At 51.9% G+C, this 25642-nt stretch overlaps 1 protein-coding gene across 1 annotated transcript in view; it reads right to left on the bottom strand.

Moving 5' to 3' along the window:
* Nucleotides 1–13514, bottom strand: part of Ltbp2 (latent transforming growth factor beta binding protein 2) — a 119068-nt gene extending 105554 nt beyond the window's left edge. Inside the window, exons 1-2 of the mRNA XM_045153951.1 lie at nt 13002–13514; nt 3870–3940 (exon numbers count right to left, since the gene is read on the bottom strand). Coding sequence (XP_045009886.1) covers nt 3870–3940; nt 13002–13465 — 535 coding nt within the window. The 5' untranslated portion in view covers nt 13466–13514. The remainder of the gene's footprint in view (nt 1–3869; nt 3941–13001) is intronic.
* Nucleotides 13515–25642: the final 12128 nt, after the last annotated feature.

Below are 25642 nucleotides of genomic sequence, written 5' to 3'. Positions count from 1 at the left end.
ACAACAGAGACTCTCTTCTCCCTCCCCAGAGCACCCCAGATCCTGTGACTCTAAATTATTTTATTTATTAATTTACTTAAGAGAGAGAGATACAGAAAGAAAGAGACAGACAGAGAATGAGTGCACCAGGACCTCCAGCCACTGCAAACGAACTCCTGATGCACCCAACATCTTGTGCATCTGACTGACGTGGGTACTAGGGAAGCGAGCCTCGAACCGGGGTCCTTGGGCTTCACAGGCAAGCACTTAACCACTAAGCCATCTCTCCAGCCCCAGATCCTGTGACTTTAGATCAAGATAAAATAAGAAGACTGGGGAAGCTTCACAACCCAGTGGGGACCAGAGCATGCCAGTCTGCGAAAAACAGGACAGTCTTCCAAAGTCAGCAGCTATAAACAGGACACTGTCACCCCACACCCCAGTCTCTTCAGCTGTGCAGGCCGGGCAGGCCTCAGTCAGATGCCTCCACAAATACGTAAACACATAAATCATGCGGGAGAGCTGGCAAGGCCACATATCAAGATACCAAGACTAAGGGAGGAGGTGACAGCCGGGCTCCAGACCCCAGCAAGGTGGAGGGAAGAACTGGGAGACAGCAATGGTCAGCCAAAGACACAGTCGCTCCCCAAGTTCCGGGGGGGGAGGGGATGGGCTGGCAGGATGAAATGAAGCTGAACAGCAAGAAAAGTGGAATCGTACGTTCGAATAGCTTCCATGAGAGAGGAAAAGGGCCGGAGCTAGGAGCCACGGCACCAGGGCCAGCACTTCTGCCCATGGGTGATGGGTCAGGTCCTTGGATGTATGTGGAGCCAGAGGAGATACTGAGTCTCCACGTGACTGGGACCCAAGACTGCATTCCTGGAAATGGAGATATTGCCATCCCCTCCCTGTCTACTGTCATCTCCCACTCGTCAGGAAGGCACCCCCACGTGTGTGAAGCTGCTAGGATGGAATCGTGGACGTCTGCTGGCATGACAGCCTCCCTCCAGCCTGGAGGGCAGCTATGGAGAGGGGAGAGGGTGACGCAAAGCCGCTGGGGAAGCAGAGAGTCAGCTGTCAGGCTGTGGAGCCAAGAGCCCCACATTCTACACGGGCCTGGGCCCAGCCATCCAGGGCCAACACCCCTTGACCCACGTGGTTCTCATTAGGCTCAAAAGCAGCAAAACAGCAACAAGCAAACAGCACAGGGCCCAGCTAACTCGAGCACAGCCCTTCAGTGGGCAAGCTGACTTCAAGTAGGAAAGATTGACCCCCTGGCAATATCCTCAGGAGAGCTGCCACCCTGAAGCCCAGTCTGGGGATGAAGGGTTGGTGGCGGGGGGGAGGTGCAGCCGCATGAGAGGGATGGACATGAAATGATGAGGGAATATCAGGACATTAACTATGTCGTAGCGCCCACTGAGGCTGGGGGTGCATACACCCGCGGGGGGCTGTGACAATCTGCACTCACCCAACCTCAAGTTTCCAGTGTTGAAACTCCAGTTTGGCAGACAGGAAAGCTGGAAAATCACGAGCGAGTTAGGAAACAGAACCTCTAAGCCTGGAGGCTGAGCATGACCAGGCTCAGACCCCCTTGGGCAGCTGGGGAGAAGCCGCCCCCCTCACCCCAAAGCTGCCCTGCTCCAGTGACAACCTCAGCAACACTCTCCACCAAAGCCTCCCCAGCAGATAGACAGACAGCGCTCTTCAGCACATACCAACCTCCTGCCCCCACCTCCAACTGCAGACCTCCCCCTCAACCTCCAGAGTCCCCAAGGCACTTCTCAAAGTGTGGTCCCTGGCCCAGAAGCCCCAGAGGCCCCCAGCAGGGAGCTTGTGGGAAACGGAAATCTCCAGTCTTGCCTCAGGCTGCAGATCAGAATCTGCCCTTTGCAAGATCCCTGAGGATTTATGGGAACACACAGATCTAAGTGAGGCCCTTCAGGCAGCGGACCCCCAACTTCATCTCAGGGGTCTTCAGCCACAAGTGCAGTCATCTAAGATATGCTTTTTTAAAATTTTTTTTTTATTTTATTTACTTATTTGACAGAAAGAAAGAGGGAGAGAGAGAATGAATGGACGCGCCAGGGCCTCCAGCCACTGCCTGGAATTCACTGTGTCGTCTCAGGGTGGCCTCAAACTCACGGTGATCCTCCTACCTCTGCCTCCCAAGTGCTGGGATTAAAGGCGTGCACCACCACGCCTAGCACCTAAGATACCTCTTAAAATGCCAGTGCCAGATTCCTGCCCCAGAGCCTCTGCCTTAAACTCACTGGGGCACCCACTTCTGGCTTCTCTGCCCAGGGGAGTGGCTCAGAGTTCATTTTGTTTCCAGACTGACCTCTAATGAGGTGAGTTACCTTAAGCAGGTCACCACCTCTCCAAGGCTTATTTTTGACAACTTTAAAAATAGGGGTGTGGGGGAGGCAGAAGAGATGGTTTAGCAATTAAGGCACTTGCTTGTAAAGCCTAAGGACCCAGGTTTGATTCCCCAGTACCCACATAAGCCAGATGCACAAGCTGGCACATGTGTCTAGAGTTCATTTGCAGTGGCTAGAGGGCCTGGTGTGCCCATTCTCTATCTATCTATCTATCTATCTATCTATCTGCCCGCCCGCCTCAGTGGTTAAGAACACTTCTTAAACAAGCATGAGGGTCCCAAGACTGCTCTTCCAAGTTTGATTTCCTAGCATCCACATGAGGCATGGCTTCATACATACATGTAACCGTAGTCCTATAGGGAGCAGAGACCAAAGATTCACTGAGTCCAGAATCAGTGAGATTCTATCTCAAGGAAACATGTGGGTGAGCAATGGAGGAAGAGACCCAAATTCTTCTCTGGCCGCGGGGCCTGCGTGGTTGTCACACTATCTGTACACACTGCATCCAGGCACACACAGAAATGTGAAGGAGGTTGGTTGTGGCGGCACACACCTATAATCCAAGCACCTGGGAGGTTAAGCTGGAGGATCATGAGTTCAGAGCTGCATAGTGAGATTGTGTCTCAAAAGAAAAAAAAAAAAGAAGCCAGGAGTTGTGGCACATGCAGAATACATAGTGAATTCCAGGTCAGCCTGGACTAGAGCGAGAGCCTACCTCAAAAAAACCAACAACCAAAGGAAAGAAAGAAAAGAAAAAAATGAAGATATATGTTCTTCCTGATCCTGCCTCTAGCCACAAAGTGTTCTCCAGTCCTCCAAGCTCCCTGGAAAAGGGAAGCACGCAGGCAGGAGACCTGCGGGGTTGCTCATTTTTTACTGTGTAGTTTTGCATTTTGTCTGGATGTTTTCAGAGCATCCTGAGAAATCTGTCTGAGATACACTTTCCAATGACTAAGAGGGTCGGGGCCATGCGGCCTGAGGCAGACTCCCCGAGTTTGGTCACTCCTGTCTCCTTCCCATCACAGACTCATCACACCACCATCTCAAGAGACACTGAAAACCAGAGAGGAAGAGATTCACCGTACTGGAAGCACCATGAGTTTTATCACACCCCTGGACCCTTAGCTATGAAGGCTTCATGTCAGAAGGGCCTGGGTGAGGCCCTTAAAGGAAGAAGGGAGGCTGGCAAGACTGAAGCCATGCAGGTAGGCTAGGGCCTGGCGGAGGTAGTGGCAGTTATAGGAGGGATGGCTGGGCAGAACTCTAGGGAACGGATGTGGATCCAAGGGAATAAGAGTCAAGGGTTGGACTGCCCGGGCCCCACCCAGCCAGCACACGCGCACTGCATCCTTGGCCATCCTAACCAACCACAGCCTTAGTGTCTTCATGGATGAGGATGAACTGCGCCCTCCCCCCATAGCAAGAGGAGACTGGGAAAGACTTGTCCCCGAGTCCTCAGCCCGGCCCGCCTGGAGGTGAAAAGGAGCCGACGCGGCAGGAGGCACTCACGTTTGATACAGTGGTTGGTGCTGTTTGCTGTCGTCCAGCCCGGGCAGCACTGTCCCCCGCAGACATTCCTCCTGCAGGGGCAGCAGAGCACGGTCAGCGCAGTGATGACGGGAGCCGGCGCTCTTCACGCAGCCCCGTCCAGGGAGGTCTCCTGGACCCGGCACACACACATGCTGGGGACGCAGCCCTGCGCTGACTCCCACCTCTGCGTGCCTCTGAGAGACCTCACTCCCACCACCTCACCCTGGAGCTGGCAGCGGCTGCCTCGCTGAGTGGCTGCGACGATGAGATGTCTAGCCCTGGATGTGCATCCCTGTGATCCCGGAACGCCTGCCTACCTGGGCAGGGAGGAGGATCGTGAATTCATGTCCAGCTCAGGCTATGTAGCAGGACGTTGTCTTCAACAACAGCAAGGCAATATGTAATTTGATATAAAAATAAAGAAAGCAAGCCGGGCGTGGTGGCGCACCCCTTTAGTCCCGGCACTTGGGAGGCAGAGATTAAAGAGGATCGCCGTGAGTTCGAGGCCACCCTGAGACTCTACCTCAAAAATAAAACAAAGAAAGCTATAAGGACAGTGAGCATAAAAATGGCAAGCCAGTTCAGAGAAGCTCAGTCATTTGCCAAAACCACACAAGTTCCAAGCACCAGGGCCTGATTCAAAGCTGGGTTGGCAGGCTGGGGTTGTGGCTCAGCGGGAGAGCGCCTGCCTAGCACGCTCAAGGCCCTGGGTTCTATCTATGGCGCTGCAAAAACAAACAATAAACAAACAGAAATCCTGGCTTCGCCCAGCTCTCCATTGCCTCTCACCAAACACCACACGTCATGCTCTTTGCCCTACAAATGCTGGCAATCCAAGGGAACTTGTGCAGAAGGCACAGTTTTATGGCTATCAGTCTTCCAGCGAGACATAGCTCTGGGCAAGCCTGGGTAGAAGCAGACTGAGTGCTAAGGGGGAGGTAGACCGGAGCCGTGGGGCTTTGGGTCAGCGTTCCAGAGAGGCTTCCGAGAGACAATTTGGCAGCAGCCGCTGGCCACTTGAGAGGACTGAGGGAGTGTAGTTTGTGGGGGATGTTTTCCCCCTTCCCAGCTACCCCTTGGTGCTGGCTTTGAAGACATCATGAGATCTTTTTTTTTTTTTTTTTTTTATTTGAGAGCGACAGACACAGAGAAAGACAGATAGAGGGAGAGAGAGAGAATGGGCGCGCCAGGGCTGCCAGCCTCTGCAATCGAACCCCAGACGTGTGCGCCCCCTTGTGCATCTGGCTAACGTGGGACCTGGGGAACCGAGCCTCGAACCGGGATCCTTAGGCTTCACAGGCAAGCGCTTAACCGCTAAGCCATCTCTCCAGCCCCATCATGAGATCTTGATGCTTGTTCCTGGGTGGGGTCCTCATCTTACTCACCCACACTTTGCCTCATGCCTCCCCCAAACCCCAACAGCCAGTGACTGTCAACAGCGCCAGAAGGTTCTCCAGCCAGAGCTGTCCATTTACTGACCCCCGTGCCCAGACCAAGCTGACTCCCTATCCTGGAGAAGACCTCTGGGGCCAGATCTCTCAGACCACCACGGCAGGCTGATGGCAGCTCCCTGGGCCCCATCATACAGGGCAGAAATTGTCCACTGAACACTCACTGAGACCAGAGATGAGTGGGAGAAAGAGGTAAGGAGGCCACAGGCTGGAGCCCGGGACCATTCCTAGGATCCTTAGGACCAGGATGACGAGCATCTGGTCCCGCTTAGGAGATTGTTTAACATTTGAGTGGACCCCAAAGCTTGTGTGCTTTTGGGAGTCTTACAAAGAATTCAAAATAAATTCTTACAGCTTGAAAAAGCTGACGCCCAATCCTGGCCCTCTGACCCAAAAGTTGTGAGGAGCTGCCTCCCAGGAAGTTTCCAGAATGCCCTGTTGGCCAAGAGCTCTGTCTCTCTGGCCACCACCTTCAGCACCATCCTGGCTCCATAAAGTCTTCCTCCCCAGTAGGGGCCAAGTCACCAGGTCACAGGGAGGAGCTCCTCAGACCCAGGGTTTTTGAGCACATGCCTGGATGGAGGGGAAAAAACCATCCATCTATTTGGAAGTCATTACCCTTTGTGGTAGTAACAAAGTCTCTTAGAGGATAGAAGTTTTTGAGAGAAAACAGACTGAATGCCCTGAAAGTTTTCTAAGAACTAGAGTCTGTGGGAACCCAGAGAGCACAAAACAAGGGGCCCACTTAGATGGGAAGTCATGGCATGAAGCCTAACCCAAAGAGGTCCCCTGAGCCACCCACCACTCCAGATGCCCTTAGGACAGATTCACAGCTAAGAGTGGGAAAGCAGCAGTCAGTCCTGCCTCGCCTGACCATAGTGGAGCCCTACGGGATGTCAGAACCATAGCAAGAACTTGCTAGCATTAAAGGCTGTGAGCAGAAGGGTGCTTAAAAGAGACATAAGTAAGCCGGGTGTGGTGGCACACGCCTTTAATCCCAGCAGAGGCAGAGGTAGGTGGATAGCTGTGAGTTCGAGGCCACCCTGAGAATACAAAATGAATTGTAGGTCAGCCTGGGCTAGAGTGAGACCCTACCTGGAAGAAAAAAAGAGACAGAGAGAGAGAGAGAGGTAAGTACTCAATGGGAGGCTCTGAAGGTCCCTCCTAGGCCAGGTCTTGGGTGCTTGCCCAGCCAGGAGAGCAGACTGGAGGTGACCAGGGGGCTCCAATTAGCAGAGTGGGCAGATGAGCTGGGTGCACGGGGCATAGGACTTCCTCGCTCTGACTCCCCTGGGAGGTGCCCTCTTGCCACTCAGAGATCACACAGGCCCAGTCTTCCAGGTGACAAACTCCATGTGCAGCATCTTGTCTGGCTCCTCGCCTGGCCTAGCTGCTATTCCTCCTGAGACAACTCTGCTCGTTCTGGCCCTTCGCTGAAAGCCTCCCGCAGCTCTCCACGGGCCTCTGCGGAGTCAGTGCGGCCCCATTGCCTGTACAGTCTAAAACTCCTTCCCCCACCTTTCCCTCATCTCCACCACCATCCACATCCAAAGACGGTTCTCCTGTAGGGACGCAAGCTTGCCATGGTGGACGTCTCACATGAATGCCTCCATAGGAGCCCCTCCTGCCCAGAAAGCTTTCCATCTCTTGCATTCCCCCACACTTTCAGATTAGACACTGCCTACTTTGTGGAATGCTACCCTGACGTCTAACCAGTTCCACCACCACCACCCCCCCCCCCCGGCTTCACCTACTGCAATCATTTAGTAGTGATGTTGGCCATGCCTTTGTCTTGAGTATTTCGAGCAGTCTTTTCCTTTTTTGCTCTTTGCCTCTGTAGGCTAACACAGGGCCCGACACCTGGCATGCACTGGTACTTCTTTGACTCTCTCAGTCCAGTGATCCCTCAACAGTGGATGGACAGCAAGGGTAGGAAAAGGGGGTTTCAGGGTTGCGTGATGAGGACATTCAGCGGCGCTGAGCCCCATGACAAGGACAGGTTATTCCCTGTTCTATAACTGTGAGGCCAGTGAGCACGTCTCCATTCTGAGGCTGAGTCCTCATGCTAGGTTCTGCCACACCCAGTCCCCATTCCCATAGGGACAACATGCTACAGAGTTGAACCTCTAAGGCAGTGAGTGGTATCTTACTAGAATTGAAACACAGTTTGTTTTCTCTTCCGTTTTCCCATCACCTTCACTATTTGACAAGTGGTACTACTGCCGGCTTATGATAATGATATGAATTGTCCACTAAGTATGAATTTATTTATGTAGAAAATGAATCAAGCTGATTGTAATGGTAAAAAAATAAACATGCAATTCATCTAACCATCCAGAAACAGGAGGATGGATAAATAAACTGTGGTCTATTTCAACAAAGGAGCAATGTACAACAGTTAAAAGAGATATTGGGGGCTGGAGAGATGGCTTAGCGGTTAAGCGCTTGCCTGTGAAGCCTAAGGACCCCGTTTCGAGGCTCGGTTCCCCAGGTCCCACATTAGCCAGATATACAGGGGGTGCACGTGTCTGGAGTTCGTTTGCAGTGGCTGGAAGCCCTGGCGCGCCCATTCTCTCTCTCTCCCTCTATCTGTCTTTCTCTCTGTGTCTGTCGCTCTCAAATAAATAAATAAATAATTTTAAAAAAAGAGATATTGGACCTAGTTATATTATCATAGGTAAATATAAAAGATCCATTTAGGAAGGGGGAACATTGTAGAAGAATACAATATTGTATCACTCATCTAAGTTTAAAATATGCAAAACCATATTCTATTTGATGTATACTTGAATCTATAGTAATAGTATAAAAACATGTGGTGGAATTATTTACATCAACAGTAGTGGTTAACACTGGGGAGGGATGCAAATTTATAGAAGAAATCTCCTAAAAAATCCAGCACTAGGGCTGGAGAGATGGCTTAGCGGTTAAGCGCTTGCCTGTGAAGCCTAAGGACCCCAGTTCGAGGCTCGGTTCCCCAGGTCCCACGTTAGCCAGATGCACAAGGGGGCGCACGCATCTGGAGTTCGTTTGCAGAGGCTGGAAGCCCTGGCGCACCCATTCTCTCTCTCTCCCTCTATCTGTCTTTCTCTCTGTGTCTGTCGCTCTCAAATAAATAAATTAATTAATTAATTAAAAAAAAAATCCAGCACTAGGGAGACAGAGGTATGAGTTCAAGGCCACCCTGAGACTACACAGTGAATTCCAGGTCAGCCTGGGCTAGAGTGAGACCCTACCTCAAAAAGGAAAAAAAAAAAGTCCTGAAAGAAAAGATGCCAAAATATTAAGGTTCACTAGCTCATCAGTTCTAGTATTTCCAACATTTTGTATATTTTGTTTTGTTTTTCTGAGGCAAGGTCTCACTCTAGCCCAGGCTGACCTGGCACTCACTCTGTAGTCCTGTGCTGGCCTCGAACTCACAGTGATCCTCCTAGTGCAGTGATCTCCTGAGTGCTTTCGCATATTTTAAAAGTTTCATAATCACATTAAAAAGATAAACAGGGCTGGAGAGATGGCTTAGTGGTTAAGGCATTTGCCTGCAAAGCTAAAGAACCCAAGTTCGATTCCCCAGTACCCATGTAAAGCCAGATGCACAACGTGACACATGTGTCTGGAGTTTGCTTGCAGTGACTGTCCTGCCATGTCCATATTCTCTCTCTCTCTCTTTCTCCTCTCTGTCTCTCTTTCTCTGTCTGTATATATATATGTATACACACACACATACATACACACACACACACACACATACACACATACACACACATACATACATACAGATATATACTATATATATACAGATTCCTGTTACTTTAAGAATATATTAATTTAAAGAAAATAAGGGCTGGAGAGATGGCTTAGCAGTTAAGGTACTTTCCTGCACAGCCAAAGGACCCAAGTTCGATTCCCCATGACCCATGTAAGCCAGATTCACAAGGTGGCTCATATGTCTGCAGTTCTTTTGCAGTGGCTGAAGGCCCTGGTGTGACCATTCTCTCTGTACCTATCTATCTGCCTCTTTCCCTGTCTCCCTCTCTCTCCCTCAAATAAATAAAATAAAATAAATTTTTAAAGAAAATAGGGCTGGAGAGATTGCTTAGCAGTTAAAGCACTTGCCTGCGAAGCCTAAGGATCCATGTTCAACTTTCTAGCTCCCAAGTAAGCGAGACACACAAAGGTGGACATGCCCACTAGATGGCACAAGCATCTGGAGTTCTACTGCAATAGCTGAGGCCCTGGCACACCAATTCTCTCTCTCTCTCTCTCTCTCTCTCTCTCTCTCTCTCTCTCTCCCTACGTATGTATCTCACTCACTCTCTAAAGAAAAAGAAAAGAACAAGGGGCTGGTGAGATGCCTCAGCAGTTAAAGGCCTTGCTTTGAAGGCCTGCAAGCCCAAGTTAGATTCCCCAGCACCCACATAAAAGATGCATCAAGAGGCCCTAGAGCACCTGACCTCTCTTTCCTCCCAAATGTGTGTGTGTGTTGTAAAATATATATAAGAACAAGAGGAAGAAACTAGAAGGTAATGTTATTAAGGTGATACACTGTGAAGCTGATTCAACAACACTGAAGACTGGCAAACAATCACTTAATAAATCCTCTGTATACTAAATTTTATATCTTCACTGGTCACTGTGAAACTTCAGATACCTAGCACCATGCCTGACACATATTTTTTAAAATATTCATATGGCTGGGTGTGGTGCCACACACCTTTAATCCCAGCACCCGGGAGGCAGAGGTAGGAGGATCACAGTGAGTTTGAGGCCACCCTGAGACTGCAGAGTGAATTCCAGGTCAGCCTGAACTAGAGTGAGACCCTACCTCAAAAAAAAAAACAAGGGAAAAAAATTCATTGTGGGGCTGGAGAGATGACTTAGTGGTTAAGGCGCTTGCCTGGGAAGCCTAAGTACTCAGGTTCAATTCCCCAGGACCCATGTAAAGCCAGATGCACAAAGTGGAGCATGCATCTGGAGTTCATATGTGGTGGCTGGAGGCCCTAGTGCGCCCATTCTCGTTATTTTTTAAAAATATGTTTATTTACTTGACAGAAGCAGAGAGGGAGAGAATGGGTGTGCCAGGGCCTCCAGCTGCTACAAATGAACAGACACATGTGCCACCTTGTGCATCTGGCTTACATGGGTTCTGGGGATTTGAACCTGTGTCCTTTGGCTTTTCAGGCAAGCTTCTGAATACACTAAACCATGCCTCAATCCCACCCCCCCCCCATTCTCATTCTCTATCTCTCGCTCAAATAAATAAATAAAATTTTTTTTAAATATTCACTGTGTACAATAAATCCTCACTACGTTGAAACCACCAAGGACAAAGGCTGTCTGCACGGTCCGTCACCGCGTGCGGCGTAAAGGAAACGTTCACAGTCTTTGAAAGAGTGGATGAAAGTCATCATTCCACACACACCGCCACCCCCAGCCCGCCCAGCAGTGGTGCAGTCCCAAGCTCTACCGGCAGGTGGCACTTGGTCTTTGGCTTTAAGTCTGCACGACAGTGATTGATTTAGCTAGAAACCACGAGCCGGAATGAACCTGGATTGAGGAAGGTCATGGGACAAGATTGCCCCTCAGCCCTGCCTCACCTACCGTGCAGCGGCCGACTGGGATGCCGGAGGAGCCCGCTCTATCTCAAAGCCGAGGAGCCAAACCCGGCGCATGATGTGTTGTGCGCACCTGTGTGTAGCAGGTGCCTGTGGGTGGCACAGGGCCCGTGCACTTAAGACACACCTGCACGCGTCCACTAGCTTTGTGGTGGGGACAATCTGTTTTGTTCCTCACCAGCCTACTTTAGGATTTGTAACAAAGCTCCTCCTTACTCTTTTATCCCAGGCCTCCAGCACCTGAATGCCTATACCACAAGCTCCTCCATGATTCAGCCAAACGCCGTGGCCAGCCTCAGCCCCGGGGTCTTCAATAGATTAATAGCTTAATTAGTCCCCAGTCTACTAAATGTCATACCTTCACTGTATCTCCTGTACTAGGGCTACAGTCCTGTCCCCGGGGCAGGGCCAACAGTGAAAACCCTTGGACCCTGAGCCAGTATTAAGCCTGCCTGGCACCTCCAGGCGCCACTTCTCCGTCAACTACACACGGAGCCCCAGAGGCTCCGCCCAGGCCTCAGGGTCTCTTTCTTCTCTGAGCGCCTCAGCTATGGTGTCCCGCTTTGAAGTTCCCAATGCTAGAAAGCACGTTCATTTCTCCTTGATTTGAAATAATTGGGTTGCTCTCCCAATAACAACAATGTTTTGGTCTCTGGGCCTCTGCCCCCTGCTCAGAGACCCTTGACTTGCCAAGCTCGGTACATGACCTGCACAAGAAAGAAAAGTGGGGGGAGGGGGGGGAGGCTACCACCTGGAACCCAGCTGTTGTCCCATTAAGACTGCCTGAACGAGCCTACCTTGCAGCTGGGTCTGCGCTCCACTGGCTTGAGGCTGGGCCTCCCACGGGCAGCAGGGAGTCTCTGCGGTGACAAATACCTACTATATGCACCGACAGATCTAGTTGCAGGGAATGCAGAAATGAACAAAAGAAAAGAAAAAAGAAAAATGTCCCTGCTTTCAGAGAACTTGTACCGGTGTGGGCTGGAAAGCCACATAAACGGAGCTGTGAATAAACACGAGACGGTCAGAGGTGTGAGGGAAGACAGCGATCCTGCTGAAAAGGTGGGCGAAGAGGAAAACCAGCAAGCGCAGAGACCAGGAGGCAGAAGGTTCTCGGTGGCCAAACAGGCCGTTTAAGTGTCCCAGCTGCTCCCTGGGGCTAAAACCAACTGGTAAACCAAGCCCAGGCTAAGGGCTGTCCAATCCTTCCTAGACTTCCCTGTGGCACACTTCCCAGCCCCGTACTTCGTGGGCTCCAGTGCCCTCATGACGGGGACACCTGTAACACTCAGGCCAAGCCCAGACCCTGCCGGGATTGGTGTTGCTGAGGGAACCCCCTCAAGCTGTGATGGAACCCAGGCCGGCAGCTGGCAGTGCCCAGGGGGAAGGAAAATGAACAATGAGTGGAAGAGTTGGAAGAAGGTCTTGCGGGACACCTAGGCTGTCCCACATAGCGTCAGAGGCAGACACCCCACCACCGCCACCACCAAAGGGCCCTTACTCCTACATCCAGACCTGTGCGTGCAAGCCTACCCCGGGCCTGGACCCGCACTTGTCACAGGGCACTGGCTTCTAGAGGCGCATCTGTCTTCGCGCTCGGGGACTATCCCAAAATCCTCTCTCTGCCTGCCTACCTACCTACAGGCGCCCTGGCCAGCCTAACCTCACGTCCCCTGGTCCTGGGCGCGCCCATCCGGTTCCTCCTCCCCGCAGCCCCTCGCAGGGCATCGCATCGCCGCTGCGCTGCAGGCGGAGGCTGAGCGCGGGAGGAGCGCGAGCCGTCGCGCAAGGACGGAACGTACGGGTTCCTAACCAGCGATGATGATGATGGTGGTGGTGATGGATCTTTACCCAAAACTTTTGGAAAGCTGGTTCCGGGCAGCGGCTTCGGAACCCCTGGGGCTGTCTCTCCGCAGTACTGAGGACAGGGGGACAAGAGCACGAATCCCCGCTCCTCTAGCCCGCACACCCTTCCACGGAGGCACGCACGGGGCGCCGGCCTCCTCCCCCTCCCGGACACCCCCACTATCCCATCCTCGCGTGCTCACCCGGTGAGCCGCGCTCGCGGTGCAGCCCCGGGCAGCTGCGGGCTCCCGAGACGCGACGCCGCCGCCTGCGCGTCCCGAGCCCGGGCTGCGGGTTGCCGCTGGCCCCGGGGACCGCTTCTCCAAGTCGGCGCAGGTGGCTGGTGCGCGCGGGGCGGCCTCCTGGCCTCCGCCTCGGTGGGCCTCCTGGGGCTCGCCCGGCCCGGCTGGGTCCTCTCGGCGGGCGGCGAGCCGGGCACCGGCGCGTCCTGCTCCCGGAACAGACTGTACACCTTGGCCGCAGCCGAGGCGGGGTGGCCGCCCCCGGGGCGCCGCAGCCGATGCGCATCCCTGCCGGCTGGCTCGTATCTCCCCAGGGGGTCACTCTGGGCCTGACCCAAGCCCACCAACAGAGCCAAGGTGAGCGACAGGAGGCCCCTCCAGGGATCGTGCGGGGCGCAACTGCGGGCGGTAGTCGATGGCCTCATGGCGCCGGGGTGGCTGGGGAGCGGTGGGCGTGGGGGACCCGTGGGACCCGGTACGATGGATGCGACCCACCCTTTCGCTCTTGAGACCAGAGCAGGGATGCGCTTCTTCCCGCCTTGGGGGACCGCGGGTCCCCGGGGTGAGGACCGGGCGCGCGCGCGCCGAGCCTCGAACCGGCGCCGTCCGCTGCACCTTCGCGCGCCTGCTCCCCGCGCTCTGGCCGTCTCGATGGGGGACCGACCCGAGGGTTTTATTTTTGGAAACCTCCCTCTGCTTTTTCGTCTCTTTTATCCAACACCATGCCCCCTCCTCGGAGGGACAGCTCGGCCCCCTTATTACGGGAGAGGGAGAGAGGAATTCCAGCAACACCCACTTTGGCACCGGGAAGCGAACGGGCGGCGAGGGAATTAACCCATGAGGAGCTGGGGGCGACTCGGGGGAGGGAGGGGGCTGTGAGGATGCATGGCGTTGACCTGAACAACAGCACCCTGAGCAAGCTCGAATTGCCCACCTCTCCCCCCTCCCCCCCAATTTATCTCCTGCTTCTGACCTCACGGACAAACTTCCCTCCCGTTGCGCACACATCGGGAAGACAGGGGAAAGTACCAAGACCGGAGTGACCCAGGCAGGGCCCAAAACAGGTGTGCCTGAGCCTTTCACTTCCTGCCCCGGCCACTAGGGGCGCCCTGCGAGGGCGAAGATGGCGCTGGGAGCAGCACTGCCAAAATAGCCCTGCGCCTTAATGTACAGGTTGGCTGGGGCGAGCGCCCCCTGGTGGAGCTGGGCCGCGCCCTTGGCAATCCTGCCTGGTGGAGACTGCTTTGCCAGCCGCCTTCACTCCTTGATCTTAATCGGCTTCCTGTGGCGTCAGGCTTTGGCTTGGGCCTGTGGCGGTGAAGGCGGCTGCTGGAAGAGGTGTCTTTTTCACGGGGACACAGACATGGAGCTTCCTGAATAAGGTTAGTAAGGAGAGCATGGGGCCGAGGATGTAGCTCAGCTGATTAAGAGTGCTTGCTTTGCATGCATGAAGCCCTGAGTTCGAGCCCCCAGCATCTCATTATCTGGGGGTGGTAACACGTACTTATAATCCTTGCACTCTCAAGAGGGAGGCAGGATGGGCAAGGTCATTCTGAGCTACACAGGGAGCTTGAGGCCAGCCTGGGTTTCATAAGAACCTGACTTAAAAAGAATCTATTATCAGGGCCTGGTGGCGTACATCTTTAATCTCAGTACTTGGGAGACAGAGGTAAGAGGATCACCACGAGTTTGAGACCACCCTGAGACTACATAGTGAATTCCAGGTCAGCCTGAACTAGAGGGAGGCCCTACCTCAAACGAAATAAAATTAAAAGGAGTGTGTGTTTGAGCACACCAAAGAGGGAAACAAAATCCAGGCCACTGCCTCTAGCCTTCTGTGGACTCTCACCTCAATCCCTTCACTCCATAGGGAAATTCCCCAGTGGAATTCGATGAACCTCTGATTTGTCCCTGGTAGGTAAAGGCCTGGGCAAAGACAGCTGCACGTTGGTAGTGGCTTCCTAGAAAGACAGAATAAAAGAACAGAGGACACTGCTTACAACTTCCCATATTAGGTCAAAAAGGGTGGAGGAGGGACTGGAGAGATGGATCAGTAGTTCAAGGCACTTGTTTGCAAAAGCCTGACAGCTGGGGTTCAATTTCCCAGTACCCACGATAAAGCCAGATGCTCACCACATGCATCCTGGAGTTTCTCTTGCAGTGACAGGAGGCCCTGGCACACTCATCCACCCTCCCTCTCCCCCCCTCCCTCCCTCCCTCTCTCTCTCTCTCTCTCTCTCTCTCTCTCTCTCTCTCTCTCTCCCCCTCAGTGTCTCTCTCTCTCAAATAAAAATAAAAAATAAAAACAAAAAGAAAATCAACCTAGGAGAAACCTAATTTTAGAAAAAGTCTCACAGGAGCTTACATGCCTAGCTGGTTGTCTTGCTGATCTCAACTCACGTCACGCTTCAGGTGAACAATCTACCAGAGTTCCTACCTCCCTCGACCTGGACTGTTCCTCTACAAGACATCTGCAGAGCTGGCTCCTCATGTTACCTCTCAGCTCAACGTCACCACCTGGAGTGGCCAAGTGCATCAGCCTTCGTCACTGTGACAAGATACCAAGGTAATCAACATGTAAAGAGGAGTCACTTATTTTAGCTCGCAGTTTCAGAGGTTTTGTCACAGATTTTCATATTGCCAAGTCCTTTGTCTTGCAAACACACACACACACACACACACACACACAAAAAATTGGCACACAGACAATGAGGAGTAAAGCAAAGGAGAGTTATTGAGAGAAAGGTGAAAAAGCTCCAAATTGTCGTGGAAAAATAACTTAGAATTTTGGTGAGTATCCAAAGATGAGAAAGGAGTAACAGAAAAAGTTCTACCTTTCGAGTTAGGACTCAGCAGACTCAGCTCACCTTGTGAGTAAGGAGCTGCGATCAGCTCCTCCACAGAGAGAGGTGAGGACAGCACATCTCGTCATTAAGAGGGTAATCATTCCCCCCACCTTCTGAGCATGTCTTTAGGTGAGAGGTAATTTCTTGATAGAGTGATTGACAGGCTCCATTGGATCAACTCTTGAGATGGGATCTTACCTCCGATAACTCCACCCTCTTCCCTTTCACATGGGATTTTAAAATCTTATGGAAGAGTGATTGTGATCTTTTCCTTTTTAATGTTACCAGGGAAATAGGAGGTGGGATCCATCCCCAGTGACCTCCAGGCCTGCCTATAACAGCTTCAGTCCATGGTTGACCAGCTCCATTGCCTTTGGGCCTGTGGTGAAGGAAGGCTGCCTAGCAGAAAAATGCTGCTGACCTCATGGAAGCTGGGGATTAAAGAGAGAAGAAAGGAAGAAGGGCCCAATATCCCCTTGGAGGGCCCAATGACCTAACTTCCTTCTTCTGTGCGCCACCTCCTAAAAATTCCATCACCTCCCAGTAGTACCCCAGCTGGCTAACAAGCCTTTAACACATTTCCTTTGGGGGGACATTTCAGATCCAAACCATAACACCACCTCTGATCGCCTGGTCCAGGACAATGCTCCCAGCCCAAGTTACACTCCTCATCATCCTGCCTTATCCTCATTGTTCTATGATCACTTGAGATTATCTTTCTGTTTGTTTGTTTACTTGTGACTCTGGTTACTTGAATGTGCAGAACCTGAAGAGAAGTGACCAGCTGTATTTTCTCCTCCACTGCCTTCAACCATATCATAGTGAATTTTGACTTTCTGCCCCTGAGGCACCTCAGGCACAGTCCTTGGCTTGCCCAGCTCTACCAGACATAAGAACAGCTTTTTAAAATATATTTATTTATTTGAGAGAAAGAGAGATGCAGATGGAGAGTGACTGAATGGGTGTTTCAGGGCCTCTAGCCACTGCAATCGAACTCCAGATGCATGTGCCACCTTGTACACCTGGCTAACGTGGGTACTAGGGACTCAAACCTGGGTCCTTAGGCTTTGCAGGCAAGCACCTTAACCTTAACGCCGAGACAACTTCAGTCGAGACAACTTCAGCCGGGCTCCACAGCCACAGTTCTCCATTTAAGAAGTGCACATAAGCCGGGCATGGTGGTGCACACCTTTAATCCCAGCACTTGGGAGGCAGAGGTAGGAGGATCACTGTGAGTTCAAGGCCACTCTGAGACTCCATAGTGAATTCCAGATCAGCCTGGGCTAGAGCAAAACCCTACCTCGAAAAACCAGGAAAACAAAAAAATAGAGAGAGAGAGAAAGAAAAAGTGCCCAGGCATTTCTTCATTCATTTGCTTGCTCAGTTCCTAAAAATGCATATGGGGGGTGGGCTGGAGAGATGGCTTAGCGGTTAAGCGCTTGCCTGTGAAGCCTAAGGACCCGGGTTCAAGGCTCGATTCCCCAGGACCCACGTTAGCCAGATGCACAAGGGGGCGCACGCGTCCGCAGTTCATTTGCAGTGCCTGGAGGCCCTGACGTGCCCATTCTCTCTCTCTCCCTCTGCCTCTTTCTCTGTCTGTCGCTCTCAAATAAATAAATAAATAAATAAATATAACAACAAAAAAATTTTTAAATACATATGGGTTTCTCCCAAGGACTTTCTTGCTGTGTTTTGGTACTTGGGGATCTCTGCAACTTCCAACAACATCCCCAGCACCAGCGGAGACAGCTGTGGGGAGTCATGCACTCTCTGCTGACAGGATCCTGTGAGAACCCCTTCACTTGGCATTCTTTGAGAAGTGCCCTCAAGGGAAACCTCTGAGCTATTCATTAAGGTCACCAAAGTGCTCCTCCCCACTCCTGTGACTGGTCTTCATGCTTTTATTCTATACACTGGAACCAAGGGATCTCGTCTGGTTCATTGTTGAGCATGCTCTGCCTTTACTAAGGTCTTCTGTATTTCCCTTTAGAATGGGGGATACTTAGCCCCACTGTTCTGGGCATTGTCACTTCAGCAGACATCTAAGACCACAGGGAGAGTCTTGCTGAACAACATATAACACTCTTGACTGACTTTCTGTGGTTTTGTTTTTTTAAAACTTTTTAATTGACAACCTCCACGCATTTAGATAATATGCTGTGGTCATAATCCTCTCCCACGATCCTCCCTTTTTTTTCTCCTCCCAAATGCCCCCTCCACTGAATCTCTTCTTCCTTCTAACTAGTCTCTCTTGAATTTTGTTTCTGCTTTTTTTTTTTTTTTTTTTCTTCTCAAGGTAGGGTCTTACTGTAGCTTAGGCTGACCTGAAATTCACTATGTAGTCTCAGGGATTAAAGGCGGGTGCCACCACGCCTGGCTCTCTCTTGTATTTTGATGTCATCATTTTCCCTCCTATTATTCAGATCTTGTGTAGGTAGCACCAGCCACTCTGAAGTTATAAATACCTCAGCCACTTTGCATCAATCTGAAAGACAGTATCAAACCACACTATTTCTAAATGAATTGGAACCTAGCTCACTCAAAACCTAGAGCAGGGTTTGATTCTAATAGGCAGTCAAGACTTTCCCCCTTGGTGGGTGGCCAGCTGAATGAATGACAGAATAATCCCATCAACTAGGGAGCACTGGCATTATTAGATTCATCTTAAGAGAGAAAAACTGGGGAGCTAAGAAGATGGCTCAGCAGTTAAAGGCATTTCCTTAAGAGAGAAAAACTAAAGCCAGGCATTAGGGCACACACCTTTAATCCCAGCACTTGGGAGGCAGAGGTAAGAGGGTTGCCATGAGTTCAAGGCCACCCTGAGATTGCATGGTGAATTCCAGGTCAGCCTGAGCTAGAGTGAGACCCTACCTCAAAAAGAGAAGGTGGGGGGGACTGAAGCTCTGGGGAGCAGCTACTGGTCGAAGTTCTCGTGCTTGCTGGCCTTGAGACTGGTCCCAAAGATCCCCCCTGAGTCCTGCTCCTTACACTTTGAGATAAAGACTAGTCCACACACCTCTTCTTATTAGGACTCCTGCCCAGCTCTGCAGTTCCCACCTCCCTTCCTACCTGCCCAGGGCCTCCGTAGCTCTCCTCTCCATCCCTCAGCGCTCACCTCACATCCCCAAGAGCCTCTCAAGGCCAGAAACCTTGGCATCATCTTCGTCCCTGAGCTATTTTTTCCTCCTGTGTGTCCAAGTCATTATTACTGCTTCGTCTCCTCCGTCTGCATTTCTGGAAGTCTGCCGCCCATTCAGCCTCTCACCGCGCGCCTGGGCCAAAACCCTCAGCAGACAAGCTTCCCTCCCCACCCCACTCCTCGGTGAGTACAAGTGGTCCTTGGACATCCCCACCCTGTTCTGGAGCACACGGCCCTGACAATCTTCTCCAACCCCTGGCACCTACTGCCCCTTCTTAGTACCATCCTCCTGCCCTGTCTGTGTCCTCCATCCTCCCCAATCCTCCCTTCCTCTGTAACGTGTCCAGCACGACCATGCCTTGATGGGGCAGCGTCTGGGCATCTCAGGATGAAGATTTTTAGTCTACACACACACACACACACACACACACACACACACACACACACACACTGGAGTTTGGGTGGGTTTGGTTTGGTTTTGTTGGTTTAAGATGTTAACATTTCTGGAGCCGGGTGTGATCCTGGCACTGGGCTAAGCATGCTACGTGAGTGGCTCGTTTAGCCAACTGCGGTGGCATATGAATTCCACAGATACAGGGAAGAACACTGAGGCTGGGAATGGCTACTGGCTTGCCCAGGATCACACAGCTAAGCCGAGAAGTTGCAGATGGCAGCCTTTTAACCCCGGTCAGCTCCCACCTGAGCTCAGACATTGAAAGCCATCCAGCCTGTCTGGACCCTCAGCCCCCATCCCAACCCAGCGGGACCTTCACAACCACTGCCACCAAAGGACCTCCAGTGCATCTTCCCAAATGCCTCCTACCTGCCGGCCAGTCCCCAGTTTCATTTCTTGGAGGATTGGGGTGATTAGAACTTTCTACCTCCCCCCCAACCCTGTCTGCCCAGTAGGAGAGGGGAGTTAACTTTCCAGCATGGCCCTTGACTCACCATGTGTCACTTCTCCACCCCTGATGAGGCAGGAGGATACAGAGTCCATTCATTCATGTCTGGGGCCTAGGGAGGGAAGTTATCACTGGAAACCCCTAAGGAGTCCCAAGGGTTCTACGGAGAGATTGGGCAGGGCAAAGTTGGCCCAGCCATTGGCCCATCAGGGGATGGTAGTGCTGGACACGCAGGGCAACCTAATTGCTTTGCTATGTCTTGTTGGAATTGTGCTGGCAGCTAGAGAGCTACCAGAACCTGAACTAATTTGGTAAATAAAGACCAAAATCAAGGACCGCATTTCTGCTCCCTTTGCTGAGACCCAGACTCCCCATAGAATTCCGAGGATTTTTCTTCCTTGGAAGTCACTGGACCTCCAGCCCTGAATTCCTCTCCCCAGGAGGGCTCGTTCCCCTGCTCAGAACAAATAACACATTTCCTAGTTAATTGGGGGTGGGGGGGTCAGAAAGCACCGGATTAGGCATAACCCACCCCCAGCCCGCAGGAGGGGTCAGCTCATGAGCTTGGTGTCCTTCCCCAGACACCGGGGCACCCGAACAGTACAGCCTCTGCCTCAGGTTTGGAAGGCGGAAGTGGAACAAGCGGGCCCTGTGTCCCTCTTCTGCGAGGACTTCAGGGTCCACAGAGGCTGCCAAGCACCAGTCTGCCTCAGACATCACAGACTGGCAACCCCTCAGAACTCGTCGCCATGCAGCCTGGAGTGCCAATGCTCATCCCTCTGGGTGAGCATAATGCGCTTGCTTGGTGGCGGCAGCCATAGTGTGGATGCTCATGCTGGAGCTGGCCTAACATTCTAGAGTGCTCTGGAAGGAGTGCATCCACATCTCTGTAGTGACTTGTCTTCTGTGAATGGAGCTCAGTTCTGAACATCACTTGGCTTCTTTTTCCTCACTGGAAAATGGACGTCATGGTGGAGCTCTTTTCTGCTACGAATCAGACAGGCAGTCCCATGGACTGTGCCATGGGCGGACATGACTGTAACTCCACTGACTAGCACTTCAAGTGTACCAGCTACTAGGATGCTAAGTGCCTCCCATTTATTTTCTTTTTATTGTCTTTATTTTAAAAAAATGTGTTTATTTATTTGCAAGCAGAGAGAGAGAGAGAGATAAGAGACAGACCGAGAGAACGGGCATGCCAGGGCCTCCAGCCGCTGCAAACAAACTCCAGATACAAGCACCTCTTTGTGCATCTGCCTTTACATGGCTACTAGGGAATTGAACCCGGGTTATTAGGCTTTGCAGGCAAGCGCCTTAACACTGAGTCATCTCCCCAACCCTCGTTTTCTTTCTTTCTTTCTTTTTTTTAAAAATATTTTGCTGCGCATGGTGGTGAGCACACCTTTAATCCCAGCACTAAGGAGGCAGAGGTAGGAGGATCGCCATGAGTTCAAGGCCAGCCTGAGACTACATAATGAATTCCAGGTCAGCCTGGGCTGGAATGAGACCCTACCTCAAAAAAAATTATTCTATTTGAGAGACAGAGAGAAAGAGGCAGACAGAACGAGGGTGAATATGGGTGCACCAGGACCTCCTGCCACTACAAGCAAACTTCAGACACTTTTGCCACTTATACATATGGCTTTACGTGGGCACTGGGGAATCCAGCCAGCAGGCCTGCAAATAAGTGCCTTCAATGGATGAGCCATCTCTCCAGCCCCCCATTCATTTTCTTACTGAATTTTCAGAATAATCCTGTGAAGGAAGTGCTATTATATTACCATGTAGCAGACGAGGAAATGAAGGCTCAGAGAGGTAGAATGACTTAACCACAGGCACAACGCTTCCAAGAGCTACGTGAGGTTTTTCACTCCTGGTGTGTCTAGTCACAGACACTAAATCAACTCCAGCTTCCAAAGGGGGAAAAGATTACCTCCAGCCACATTTCTCTGGAAGGCAGAAGCACTCGCAGCATCTGTGGCGTAGTAGGGGTGCTGATGGCCCCCCAAGAATTGCTGCCAGCACCAAACAAGACCCCGCCCCCCGCTCGGACTTGCCGATCAGCTAACGGTCCACTTCAGGTCAAGGCGGACCAAAGTCCGCATGGTGAGTGGCGTCTGATCCCACCTGCCAAGGAGGAAGAAGCAAGTCAGAAAAGACCCGCTTGCCGCCTGTGACTGAGGCTTGTCTCGGCCCTCGCCTGTCCTCTTTGGAGGGTTAGAAATGCAAAGAATTCCTGGGCACGCTGCAACTCCCCAGTTCCCAAACCCAGAGGTCTCTGGTTCACTGTCTCAAAGTTAGGAGTCAGGCCTGCATTCATCCACACAGAGCGGCTCCCATGCCCATGCCTCGTCCCCTGCAGCGCACTGCGCTAGCTCCAGGATGTCTTGCAAAGATGAGACATGGGCCGCGCTTCAAAACAACTGACTTCACTCTGTTTCCAGGCTCAGGAACCAGGGAGAGCTGGTCTGAAAGCCCTGTGGATGTGATGCTGGGCTGAGACAGTATTTCCTACTTACCAGCATGCATTTCTTCAGGCTCTGGCTAACGCAGAACCTTCTAGAACACCTGCGGTCTGAAGCATAGCTCAACTCCAGAGACCTGAATCAGCCAGGCGTGGTGGCGCACGCCTTTAATCCCAGCACTCGGGAGGCAGAGGTAGGAGGATCGCCGTGAGTTTGAGGCCACCCTGAGACTGCATAGTGAGTTCCAGGTCAGCCTGGCCTCCTACCTTGGAAAAAAAACAAATGACAAAGACCTGAACCAAACCACATGGCAGCTGGAGGCCTCCTTTTCATACAACCAAGTGAGACCACGGGGGCTTTATGTGCCCCCCTGGGACAGGGGAGCTGATATACTTAATTCTTTCTGAATCCCCAGGAAGAAAGTTTGAGGGGCCAGGGAGGACCAGGCTGACCTATGAGGGATTCTGGGGTAACTAGTAGGAATCTGAAGACAAGGTTGATAGAAGAAACTGTCCTTGGCTGTCACTGGAGTTGTCTGACCTGTCCCCATCTTGGCTTCCTTGTGGGACACAAAGAAACTTCTCCTACCCTGAGGAAGAAGTGTGAGGGGACAGAAGAGCAGCTGTGGCAGTTGTTCCCTACAGAGGCTCTGAGTAACTTCAGGGTGACCTCACAGCACAGAGACCAAGTTGTCATCTGCCCCCATCGGCTGAGCCTGTTTCACCTGATCAAGAATGGGGACACTTGTGAGCTTTGTTCGGAGGGTCCTTAATTCTCTCTGGGGTCCCAAGCCCTAAGGGACAGGCTTTGACCACGGAAGTGAGATCACAGACACCAGGCTGAAGTGGGGGGGGGAGGTGGGTGAGGGTGAGGTGCAGCCAGAGCCCATGGGGGCCCCAGCCGGTTCCCCATGACTCACTCCCTGTTTCCGTCCACTCTGGTCTGAGCGCCTTGGCCCAGGGGCCTCAGGGAGGTTCTAACACAGGCTGGCCCCTCGCCCATCCGGGCTCAGCAGACAAAAATTAAAGATCTCACCCCTCAGGAACTCACACAGACAGCGGAGGCATGCTCTGTACTCTGCCTCACAGACCAGACTTCAGGCCAACCAAGGCCTGTGGCCAAGGAGGAGGGAAAGTCTTTAGCTCCTCCCTCTGCGCTGTGCCCCACGTGGAGCCTTGAGCGTGGGCTCACTCTCTTCTCACTACCCCTCTGGACTCTGCCGGAAGGTGGCGATACCAACCAGTATCTCCTCAAGTAACCCCCATCCTTCCTACCTTCGCCTGAAGACAACAGCCCGTGGCTTCCAGGAGAAACAGACTTGTAATTAACTCTCCATACATTTTTCTGGCAGCGCAGCTCTGATTATGTCACTCCCTCTCCACAACCTTGAGTGGCTCCCCACTACTTCATTAATCAAGTCCAAACTTCTTACTGAGCCTGGCAGAGAAGCCTGTCTCATGTCAGGCCCTGCCCCTCCGTGTATGCTGAAACATAGCATGCCCCGCTTACCCAGAATCCCCTCCAGTTTCCTCTCCCCCACCCCTAAATACCTTAGCTCATATCATCTCCTTCACCTGATATATTCTTCGCCAGTCCAGCCTGTTCTTTAATTCTTGTCTCAATGTGGGCCTCCTCCAAGAAGACTTCCTGGATTCCTCCCTCCATCTGGAAAGCTAGCTGCCTCTGTAGGTCTCAGCGTTCCTCACTCTGCATGACCAGCCCACGGCTGCTGGCGCTGAAGTGTTGAGAAGAACATGGGGCTAACTTCTGCACAGTCTCTTGCCAACCTTGTGGCCTGTGCTAAATGACGCTGAGCCAGCTTCCTCGCCGATAAAATAGAAACCAGATAGATGACTTCCTATACACAGCTCCTAGAAAAAGCCAATGGCCCAGGCCATAAGTGAGTTGAACAAGGATAAGTCATTGGCCCAAGGACAGCCCTTTCATTGGCTGATGACCTAAGACCTCTGTGGTCTGACTCAAATGCAGACATCACTGGTTGTTGTTATCGAATTCTTTCTGAAAAATTGAACTAAGCCAAAGCCTGGGGACTGGAGAGATGGCTCAGCAGTTAAAGGCACTTTCAAAGCTTGACGGCCCAGGTTCAATTCCCCAATACTCACATAAAGCCAGATGCACAAAGTGGCACACGCATCTGGAGTTTGTTTGCAGGGGCAGAAGGCCCTGACATGCCCATACTTTCCACTTCCCCCCTTAAATAACTAAATAATTTTTTAAAAGGAAAAAAATAAATAAAAGGCAAGGCCGGTGTGTGTGTGTGGGGGGGTGAGGTGTTTGCTTTGCAAGCCTGCCAACCAGAGTGCCATCTCCAGCACCCATCGTCAAACAGAGTGGCTCACACATCTGCAATTCCAACGAGCCTAGAGCGATAGAGACGGAACTGGAGGATCCTAAAGCTCCCAGGCCAGCTAGACTGGCCTTCCTAGCGGCAAAACAACAGAGACCTGGTCTCAAAGAAGGTGGAAGAAAACGCTTCAAGGTGTTTCTTTTGGTTTTTTTCGAGGTAGGGTCTCGCTCTAACCCAGGCCCCATGTCAACCCACGCAGAGCCCTTAGACGGCTTTGGAGCAAGGGTGGTTCCATTCCAGGCACTGAAGGCCGAAGTCAGATGGTAGCAGGGAACACAGATCATGGTTCTGGCTCTACATCTGCCCCTAGTGTGCCTCCTTGACCCTGACCCATTACTCTCTGGGCCTCAGTCTCTCATTGATACAAAGCATTAATTTTTAAAAAAATTTTTATTTATTTATTTATTGAAGAGAGAGAGGTATATACAGAGAGAATGGGTGCACCAGGGCCTCTAGGCATTGCATATGAGCTCTAGACACATCGGGCTTACGTGGGTACCAGGGAATTGAACCTGGGTTCTTAGGCTACACAGGCAAGCACCTTAACTGCTAAGCCATCTCTGCAGCCCATCGCAGAGCATTTTGCTGGATAAATTAAAAGATTCTCTGTCAACATTAAAATTGGATGTGAGGAGCAGACACACAAAAAGTAGGTGTGGACCCAAGAACCGAAGGGCGTACACAGGAGGACGCCTCCCTGGAAGACTAGCCAGCCCATGCCTTCAACTCATAGCTGAGGAAACTGAGGCCTGAAGAGGGAGGGTGCTGCTCATCTGAGGTCCCATGACTGGTTGTTGGCAGCACCCACTCAAATCAGGGTCTCCTGACTCCCAGGCCTTTCAACTCCTGTGAAAAGCTGGGAACTATTTAACCGTCTGAGCC

The sequence above is a fragment of the Jaculus jaculus genome, chromosome 7, assembly GCF_020740685.1.
Source record: "Jaculus jaculus isolate mJacJac1 chromosome 7, mJacJac1.mat.Y.cur, whole genome shotgun sequence".
NCBI lineage: Eukaryota > Metazoa > Chordata > Mammalia > Rodentia > Dipodidae > Jaculus > Jaculus jaculus.
This window is presented reverse-complemented; position numbering and strand designations above follow the sequence as displayed.